The sequence below is a fragment of the Fulmarus glacialis genome, unplaced genomic scaffold (genome assembly GCF_000690835.1).
Source record: "Fulmarus glacialis isolate BGI_N327 unplaced genomic scaffold, ASM69083v1 scaffold7297, whole genome shotgun sequence".
NCBI classification, from domain to species: Eukaryota; Metazoa; Chordata; class Aves; order Procellariiformes; family Procellariidae; genus Fulmarus; species Fulmarus glacialis.
In genome coordinates this window covers 13,458-24,438 of record NW_009223728.1, presented here as the reverse complement: position 1 = coordinate 24,438, position 10,981 = coordinate 13,458, and the positions used below count along the sequence as shown (strand labels likewise).

Sequence of the window (10,981 nt, the reverse complement as noted above, 5' to 3'; positions counted from 1 at the left end):
GCTCTCGTATACGCATAGTACGTGTTGTTGTATGGATGGATTACTATAATGGATGTAAGTGATTCTTTTCAAAGCACTGAAGAGGAGAATCTGAGGAAGATTGTAGTGCAAGAAGCTTAAGATTAATATCTGAGCTTGCAGTAACATTTTCTTTTACCCTTAGCTCTTATGAGTCAGCATTTGTCAAGTAGTTTACAGCAATAAAACTGAGAGCCAGTAGAAGTGAGCTGCTCCCAAGTGGCTGGTATCTGAAGAGTAAGACTAGCATTTCGAACTCTGACCTCTGTCCCCTTATGAATCAGCAGCTTCAAAAAGAAAAAGAAAAAAAAGAAATTTGGATAGTGGAAAGATCTAGTTTTCACTCTCCGTTGTATCTGAAGGTGGCAAATCTGCTTGTTTCGTGGCTGAAACTACTACAGTGGAGAATATTGAGCCAGGTGATTAAATCCACCCACTGTTTTACTTCTGAAGAGATATTTTTTGAGACTGAATTCCAATAAAAACCAGCACTACAAAATGTCTATCTAGAATCTCTTTCTTAAAATGTAGGACTGTAATGATACAAATTATTGTTTTGCTTACTCATCCTGCAGAAGTGTCCTGTAATTAAGGAATATTCCTCTGTAGGCCACTCATATAAGTTGTATAAGGTAAACAGATGTATATTTTCAGGGCTTTACTTGGGAATCATGCATAGCTCAGAAACAAGAGTTGAAAGATGGAATGAAAATTCAGAAACAATATTGAAAGAACGTTCCATTAGAAGCAAACCTTAGCTAAACTGGAAACAACTGTATGTGCCCTGCATTGTTCTACTGCTCATTCCTCTTTTTCCCTTCTGGAGAAACTTCTGGTTTAAGCTTTGGGAAAACCCAATGTTGAATTATGGATTAGTCTTTATCTGAAGTGATCAGACACCCCCAAAAGTGCAATTCCTTGCTACCCCCATTTTTTAGCCTTAAAAGTGGCATGCTGGTGTTATGAGCACTCTTTATACAATGCCTACACTACTGCTTTTCTTGGATAGGTCCTTGTTGACAAATAGACACAACACAACCAGCTTAGGTCAAATTTGAATGGTGCTTTTAATCTGATCTTCTATAAAACATGAAAATAATTTAGAAAGCTTCTCAGTTTTAGGCAAGTTAGCATGATTTTACCAGCATTGCATTGATTCAGTGGATTAACTCTTAAAATTCCTAATAGTAGTCTGTGTATGGGGACATTACCAGCATTGCATTGATTCAGTGGATTACTCTTAAAATTCTTACATAGTAGTCTGTGTATGGGGACGAGAATCTAATTTTTACTTTCAGATTGCGATTTCTAAAGCGGTTACCTCCTGTTTTGGGTAATTGTACTGGCACCCCAAAAGTGAGCCAACTTTTCAGAGCATGGCTCTTAACGTTTTTCCATAGCCTAAACCACATGAATTATTTTTGAAAAATGTACCCTACATTCTTGTTTGTTCTCATTTCAAATCTTCGTGCCTCTCTGGGAAAATGAGAGGGTCCTCAGATCATTTTTGAAGGTAGGGCTTTAACGGAAAGAGGGATCATGGCCCACAGCTGGTCACTTACTCTGTCCTCTCATGCTCCCTTAATAAGAGGAGAATGGATTGTTCAGGAGGTATTTTAAGATACCAGAGCTCTAAATTTCTCTCTGAATGACCCTATTTTTTTTCCCACTGATTACAGAGAGAAGATTGAGCCGGCCAGCTTTAGGTGTGTTGAACTTGATTGTGTGATATTGCTAAGGGTCCTAAACCAAATAAGCATTTTTTTTTTTAACCGAATTCTTATCACTTTCTAGAAACAACAAATTACTGTCTAATTCTTAATAGTATAAAATCTTCTGAGGGTTTCTCTGTGTAAAGAAACAAAGATGGCACTGGTTTTAGCTGCCCCAGCTGGTATCATCTTTGCTGAAGAACTGCATACTTATAGTGATATGTGTGATCAGCAAGGAAGTTGTTGGAACAGGGAACCAGCTGTAGAAACAGAAGGCGGTCCAGAAAGAGCGGGCAGATTGCAATTCATAGCCAGAAAAATGTGGGAATTTGGGATTATAGGGTCCTCAGTCTAAACCCAAAATTTGTCTTGGGAAACTTTTTATAAAATGCTTGTTCCTCCAAAAGAGGAACTTACGCTCTCTTCTCAGTCCCATTTTACCTTGGGGGCTTGAGAGCTCAAGCTTCCTATCTGCTTATTATATATCATCAGCTATCCTCATATGCATCTTTAGTATGGGGCAAATATATAATAATTCAGTTTATCTTGAACCTCAGTAGCCTATCTAATCCTACTGCACATTGGAAAGAGGCTATGGGGGGGTTGCCTGTGACCAATTATAGTAGCTTGCTTCATGGGCAATAACTTGTTAGGTCTCAGTAACTTTAAAAACATTTGATTATATTACGGTATCACATGTGGCGTAAGAGCCTGAAGGTCTTAGTGGATGAACTTCCATGCCCAGAGCTGTTAGATACACAGCAGAGCTGTATTTCTTGTAATATCTCTTATATCTCTGCTGAAGGTACACATTTTGGCCAAGGGTTGCCACAGTCAGTTACTTTGGTAGCGTTGGTTAGCTAAATATTAGTTTTATTAGTTTAAGGTTTCTTTTTACAAATAATAAGAGAGGATAAAGTTAATTTTTTTCTGTTCTTCTACCCACCCCAAAAGGTCTAGAATGGTTAAGTCTCACGACATCCCTGTGAGGGGAATATTACACATACTGCTGAGAGGCTAAAGTAGAAGCAAGAAATCAAATGAACGTCAAGCATTTATCTGTATATAAGTAACAGAACTAGGATTAAAAGTAAGATCACCAAGCTGCCAGGCCAGTGCTGCTGCAGCAGCTAGGCCAAGCTCTTTTCTTCGGCCAGGCTTCCCTAACCCAGCTGGTCAGGGAGTGAAAACCAGGAACACCAAGAGCCATCGAGAAGGGAAAGCATTTAAGTAGAGTCACCCCAGCCAGTGTGAAAATGGTTAGATTTCAAGGCCTCATAAACCTTTTCAAGGCATTTTGGAAACACTGAACTCCTGCAGTGGGGCAAAATCTTACAGCGTCATGGCGCCTGACCTAAAAGCTGAGGGAGGTGGTGGTTTATGGGCAGTTAACTTTTACTACTCTTTTGCGAATCTTGTTTTTTCCCCTTTTGCTAACTTTACCAACTCCCACCAAATTATGGGCTGTGAAAAGACAGGAGGCTAGAAAGTCCCTTTCGTGGACTATTTTCCCTTGATCTAAATGTTACAGAAAGTATTCTTTTCCTTGCCTCATGCCCAGTGTTTTTCTTTTCACAAACTAATCAAAAGATTTACATTGATCTGTCTTGCACTCTACACTGGAGCACCATTAGTGGCATTAACACTAGAACTTATAAACATTATATGAATGGACTTTGTAACCTGATGCTACGCTGGCTTGTAAAGAGCTTATAAAGAGATGCTAGGCCCCCGAGTGTGTTTATTTCTAAGAAAAATAACACCTTACCTAAATAAATGTTACTTTCTGTGAGTAGGCTACCCTATTGCTCTGTGCTGCTGCCTGTTGTCTCCTACGAAAATAACTGCAAATGCTTCCGTTCCAAGCTCTTGCCTGTACCAGTATGTGCTGAATATTGTCAGTTTAGTTTCTTTGTAGTCCACCTGAACAAAATCCTGGAACTGAAAACAAGTGGAATTGAACTTTCGGGTTTGGATGCTTGCTTACTTGGTTGAAGGAGCACAAAATTTCCCATACCATCTACAGTTTCGAGGAACAAAACTACACAAAGTTTCTCAACTTTTTCTTCTGTCTTACAGATAGTACTAGTGTTCCTCAAAGTGTGTATATGTATTTGAGGAGATAAATTAATACCCCCATGTTATATTAAGCAATTTTAGCCTTTACAGAAATTGGGAGGTTTTCATGGCCGATCTAATGAGCATGCAGCAGTTGAAACTGGGGTGTGGAAGAAGGAAGAGAAACAACTTAGAGCTACCTACTGGCACGTGACCTTGGTCTGCAGAGCTCACCTCTTGGAGAGACAGGAGAGTTTGGTCTCAGATTCCTTCTTTTTTTGGTTTTCATGATGAGGCTGTCTTGGCTTTGTAAAATTTTCTGCAGAAACTGAATTCAGGCAAATTAATTTCATGGGGAATCTATTGTATTACAAGAGGTTCCAGTCACTTCCAACCCATTGGGCAACCCAAGAATATAATGTATTTCTCATTTTCAGTCAAGTCATTCAGTACTCTACATTTGACTCTTCCACATGTTGGTAAAACTGTTATAGAAAGTAATGCTTTTCGGTCTTTCATCTTGGATCTATCCTAGATTTTCTATTTATCTAAAAATCTAGAAGAGGAAGAGCAGCTGTGTTTCTTAAATACCTGTTTGCAATTCCTGGTAAGCCATACACCCAGAACAAGATCCCATAGGTTAACATACGTTCATGTGTGTTGTTTTGGGAGTCGTTCAACGTACACATTTGATCTCTATTTACAGTGTAGAGTGCCTGTGACCTAAGCAATATTTAGATGTATACAAAGTTAGAATTCTCTACGAGTCTGTGGTCCACGTAGTGTGTTCCTTTAGAAAATTCTAAAACCTCATCAAGCAGACTACCAGAAGTTAGTTTTAGTTCAAGTTGAAAGGAATGGTAGCTTGACCATATCCTAGGTGTAGACTGTGTATAATCAATGCTATGTGGAAGACAAGATCTGTAATTATGGATCATTTATTTCAAGATCTTGAAGGGCTTTCAGGTAGCTCTAATTAGTATGTTACAATTGCAATACCTTACAAACATTACCCAGTGTATTAAAGCTACTCTTGAGTATGTAACGACTAGTTTTCTGAGTTCATAGATATGGAGAAGAGAAATGGACAGCTCAGAAAAATGATGTAAGAATACTAAGAAAGTTGGCATAGGAGTCAGGAACAGATCTCTGTCTCTTTTTTTTTTTCTTTGTTGTTGTTGTTTCTCCTGTATCCCAAGTGTGTTTGTGGGATTTTTATTTGTTACATTCCAATATAAGCTTTTCAACCACACCACGTAGAGCAGAAAATACATTTCAAATGGAATCGACATACATCTTCCCAATAGAAAACTTTAGCAAAATGTTTTGTAACTTAGCATGCTGAGCAGCAGACACTAGCAAGCCATGTTAATCAGTTCTGCTTTATAAAAGCAAACAAGGTGGGGAGGAAGTAATGAGACCCTGAAACATCTGTTTGGAGACTTCGAATGCCCTTAGAAGGTTTTGAGTTCTGCCTTAAAGAAACACAACTCCAAAAAATTACAACCAACTGTGGGAACATTTTCTAGCTCTTCACAAAAAATTAATTACATAAATATTAATCTATAAAAAGTAAATTCCCTCTGCCCTCTTCTCCAGTTTTGCATGTGGTATAAAGGTGTAATCTTGCCTGAATTGCAAACATTCTTTCAGCAAAGAGAAGCTAGATCAGATCCATCCTAGTTTTGCCAAAGGAGGAAAATCAGCTTTGATTGTTATGAAGCTAGATAATCATAGATATTACAATATTAATAAACAATCTTAGAGTTAGAACAGTATAGGAATGCTGTCGTTTAATAACAATGAAATACACAGTCCTGTGTGTATTTCACACAATTAATAGCTACTTAATTGCTTTATAAAGTTATATGTTAAAAGGCTACATAAAATAATTTCTCCTTCCTACTTAGTGCTGCTTATAGCAGTGGTTCTAAACTGTTGTCTAATGTGAAAATGAATTTTGAAATCTGTGTTCTTACCCTTGTTTATTTAGGATATGTTAATAGAGAGGTTCACTGTTCTGGTCAATTTTAATTCTTAATCTACTACTGGTTTACTTTAAAATCAGTTGCTGCTGAGTTCTGGATAATACATTTTTCTTAAGAAATGGGGCATAGGGAAAGGAATACTTAAGTCTGCTTAGCATGTGATGTTTGCTTTTTTTAGTGTATTTTTGGTATTTTAGGATGGCAGACATTATTTATTCTTACCTGTTTATATAATTCTTCTGCTTTTACAGTTGGATATAATATTCATTTTGTTCTATGTTCTTGGTAATCGGCCTGTTATCCAGCTATTATGTCCTACCAGGGAGAGAAATAAGGAGAGGGAAGTGATTCCGTTCCAGAGTGAAGTTGCTTTGCACTCTCTCTGGATGACAAGCTCCAGAGAAGTGTAATTTTTGGACATACTCATCAGTCTCCTTAATAAAAGTTTGAAATACTCTGAAGGAGTAAGACTTATGGTTGTTAATGTTTTCCCACAATAAAAGTAGTGCTCCAGAGAGCACTTGTTTCTTTCCTAGTTTGCTTTTTTAATTGCAACATGGATTTTTTCATCTTAAATATTTAACAGAACTACTCTGAAGAACCTGTTTTACAAACTACCCACAGAGTAGAGTTTTAGGGCCAGTGTTTTGGCAATAGGTCTTTAGTTCTGAATCCCTCTGAGCTTATACTCAGAGTGAAGTACAGGGTAGCATATGCATGAATATGTGCAAGTTTGCTTGTGAATTTGCATTTCCCCTACTTGTAATCTTTCCTGTACACCGTTATTTATACTAGGAATGCTCCAGCACGAAGTGTATATGTAGGAATCACACTCTGTCTTCTATTAAAAAGTAATGACCTGCAGAGTGAGACACACTGGCAACTTGTTAACAACAGCTAAATGAGAGTTATTTTTGGGTCATCTTAAAGTTGGTACCTCTAAAAGCTTAGTATTCCTTCAGTAACTTAAAATTGTAAATAATATTATTTAATATTCTCATAGCACATGATTAAAACCAGCCTGTCTATAGAACTTTTTTGCTGTTTAAGGGATCCATAGCCAAGAGTAAAATAGCACTTGCCCAAATTTGTATGTTGTCTTCAGTTGTATTCTGGCTCTGAAAGCTGCTTAAGCTTCCAATTATTGAAAAAATGTCTTTTGTTTTAATTGTTCTACAACCTAGATGCAAACGCGTACTCTTGTAGTTGATACTATATAGTCTCTCCATAGGGAGACTGCAAATCAGATTACCTTCTGGACACCTCAAGGTGCTGGAGTTTCCTGAAGAAAAATTAGGTTGAAAACATTCACATCTCTTGGGCCAAAACACTTGAACCACATTTATTGGCAATGCGTGTTTCCTTCTGGGTTGGATGGGGTCCTACAGGATCATTTGATGGTTCTAGGCATTTAAAAAGTATGTTTATGTCTCTAACAGAGAATCAGATAGGTCAACATTTTAATTTTGAAAACGCTGTTTTTCTTCCAGCATTTCTGTCTTGCATAGAAACTGGGACAAGATTAAAACTTGCCATACAGGACCTTGGCTTGAAAACAACTCATCTGTGAAATGCAGTGCATCTGTGTATAAGAAAATCACATGCTTCATTTCAGCAGTTTTACACTGACTATGTTGTAAATTAGCCTAGATTAACGATTGTAACAAATTGGCATATGCATGTACTTTTATGTAAAAATCTTTATATTTACTTGTATAAGTAATATTTGCTTTTTGGGCGACTTGGGAAGGTATTAGTTTGGTAGGGTTAATGAGTACTGCAATTCTCTATCTGATCAGCTGTCTCTAATATTGATGTTAAAAGGTGACTTTTATATTCCACCTTTTAGGCTGCGTGCTTTTATTTAGCTATTTAGCTGCACTGTGGATTCCTCTGCCTTGGAAAAATGGACTATAACAGCAGTTTCTTCTGTTCTGTGGTCAAACTGCTTTTGACATTTTTCAAGGGGAAAACATATGATAAAGGTGTGAAAGTAACCGATTCCTTCAAGTATTCTCATTCTGTTTAATCACTTGCAAAGTAATGCTGCTGCTTCTTTTTATTGGCTGTAAATTCTGTTTTTTTGGGGGGTGGGGTTGAGTTTGAAGCTTTCAGGCTCTATGGAAATATCCTAGCTACAATAAACATGCCTCCTAATTTAATTTCCATCTGACTTGTAGACTGCATGGAACAGATTGTGCATGGCAAGCAAAAATTGATTATTAAGCACTGGATCCATGCAGTGTGAAAGTGAACTTTATTCTCTTCACAGGCAAGGTGGTTCTGGGAAGCATATTTTCAATCAATGAAAGCAATTGCTCTTGCTACTCTTCAGATTATCAATGATAGAATTTACCCATATGCTGCCATTTCTTACGAAGAATGGAATGATCCCCCAGCTGTGGTAAGTAAATTCGTTTGATTCACTCATAAAACAAATTGTGGGTTTGTTTTTTCTCTCATATAAAAGGTATGTGCTATGAAACTTGGTAATAATTCTGTGTACGTGTGTTTGTGTGTATGTGTTGTGTTGGTAACTTGCACAGATGAAGCTAATATATTTTATGACAACTGGCAAAATAACTAGCAGTTCATTTTATGTCCTGGCAGTGAAATGCGAACTTTTAACTTTTGCTGTTGCACACACTAAATTGCTTGCTTGTTTATATATTTATTTATTTTTCATGCATGCATACACACACACACTTCTTTATTTCTGTTGAATTTAGTGTGAGTTTAGTGTTCTTAAAAATGAATAACTGCAGTGGAAATAGTCGGTGGAAATACTGAAGATCTTAAACAATCTGCAAGGCTCCTTCATGTAATTCTGATGAGATAGCTAATTATTCCTATGCCTACAGTTTTCTCCATGTTATTTCTACGTAATTTCTCTTATACAGAAACTGATGATCAAAGTTTTGCTGTGGTGTTTTGGTTTTTTTTTTCTTAAAAGAAAAAAAAGTTTCACCAGTTGAAGCCACCCCTGTTAAGAAGAAACACTGGAGTATTAATTAACCTTCTGCACCAAGCAGCTGGTTCTGATTTTTTACTATATAAAGGCCTGCGGATGATTTTCACTCATAATCAGTTAATTTTCTCTGTGTCAAAATATAAAAAATAGTTTTGTTTTACTAATAAAACCGAACTTGTTAACTGTCTCACTTTATGATGAGAGAGTTTCTCTGAAAGCTGGGTAGGAGTGCTCAGGAGTAGAGTGTGTTTCTCTTTGAACTCTTCAGGGCGATAGAGTGTGAACAGTTGCTGACAAAGAGCTAGAAGGTCATTGCTGGATTTCAGAAGATGATTTTCCATTGCCTAGCCAAAGGCATTAGTAATCTACTGTTGTCATTGCCTAGAGAGCAAACGTGGCACTTGTCAATATTTAAGGAAGAAATTAAGCTGCACAAGAAGTATGTACGTGCTCCACAGAAGGGGATCAGAACATCTCGATACCTCAGATTATGCTAGCAAAACAAGCACCTTGAAACACCTAGTGAAATGAAGAAAATGGCAGTAGGATTACTCAGTCTTTAAAGGGGACACAAAAACGTCTTCTCCTGGGTTCTCTCCTATACTGGAAACCCATCCATTTCTGGGGAAGCTAATCTTGCTCTGACCCACAAGCAGGCTCCTTTTTTTTTTTTCCTTTTTTTTTCTTTTTTTTTTTAATATACACTTGGAAAAATATTTATATTAGTCATTCAACCTAGAGGTTTTTAAGCAGAAGCTTTATGACCACAGACACGGCAACATACAGAACAGAACTCTGAAACTGTGGAGGAACACATAACAGCGATACTGTGCTAGGGCAGTACAAGGAGAAGGCAGGAATATTGTATCAACGTGCAGTTGCAAAGAGAAGTTAGAAGGCTGACTGCAGTTAGACAGGCTGGAATTGATCCAGGACGTTGGAGTTAACACCTCGTATCGTGCCTCTCTCATGCCACAAATGGTCAGTGCCTTGGTGGTTTTATGTCTCAGTTGATAGAATTTGATGTTTATCCTAGACTATGAAAATTGCTTAATATGTGCATGAATTCATTTCTTGCTTCAATATGAAACAGAAATATCATTAAAAGTTCCTTTATGGGCTGTGTAAGCTCCATATTAGCCAGCAACACAGAGTGCTTGTGACCCTTTCTCAGAGGGTCAGTTAAAGAAAATAGAATTCAGATTGGGAATTGTTCAAGTGCAGTTAAATTTGTAGAACAGCAGTACACAATCCTGTGATATCTTTAACTGGGGATTTTGATAGCTACTCTGAGCATGTATGAAAATTTCCTTCCACAAGGCTCTACTTTCTTTTTCTTTTTTAAGCCAGCTAATACTGTTTGGTTTTGACCCTTGTTCTTTCATTCGAAGCAAATAACTGGAGCCTTCTCCAATTTATCTTCAAGATGATTATTTTTTTTTTCTGTGATTATATTTTATCTCTTTGAGGTGAGAGCATATTACAGTTGCGGTCTATAGGGGAGCATATTTTTCAGGGCTCAGCTAATTTCTAACTTCAGACAATTTAGAAGGTGATGATATATACAGTATCTGCTAGTAAATTTAATGAGTCAATAAATTTAATAATAGTTACTTTAATGTTGGGGTTTTTTTTTAAATAATCGCGCCAGTCGGAATTCCACAGTTGGTGTCTGCTTGTCAGGGGAATAATGATCCGCTTGAGCCTGAGTATGTTTCTCATCTAAGCTGGTGCCTAATGTCCACTCATAGCACTGCTACAATTTCTAGTAAGCCTGGATGAAACATTATAGTTGGAAAGCAGGTACATATGTGCATTTGAGGTACCAGAAGATGGCAACTGTATCCTCTAACTCTGATAAGAAGACAAAATAAGTAAAGATGACTTGAATGTGTTCCTCATTTACAAGAAAATTGCCATATTCTTCTCTAAATAAACTCCAAGACTGAAGCATTTAAAGCAAATTATTTCAGGTTGGCCCCAGGGCCAGGATATAGGTAACTGTTAAAATGAAGCACCTGCAAGTTAACATTAATACCACAGTGAAATGTGCGAGTACCTGGGTGTCATAAATTCTGATGTTACTGGCCAGAGCTGTACCTCCAGAACTTGCCGTGTGTATTCTGCCTTCAAACTCGGCTGGCTCAGCAGCTTGTTGTTCCTTGTGATGTTGCGGTCAGTAAGGGTTAAATGCAGTGCTCTTCTGTACGCTCTTGTTCCCCTCGCCAAGTTTA

General features: G+C 37.4%; 1 protein-coding gene across 1 annotated transcript in view; it reads left to right on the top strand.

Moving 5' to 3' along the window:
• Positions 1 to 10,981, top strand: part of EXT2 (exostosin glycosyltransferase 2) — a gene marked incomplete at its 3' end in the record, with an annotated part of 46,700 nt that overhangs the window by 26,665 nt on the left and 9,054 nt on the right. The window contains exon 7 of the mRNA XM_009581895.1: positions 8,049 to 8,180. Within this exon, the coding sequence (XP_009580190.1) occupies positions 8,049 to 8,180 (132 nt within the window). The remainder of the gene's footprint in view (positions 1 to 8,048; positions 8,181 to 10,981) is intronic.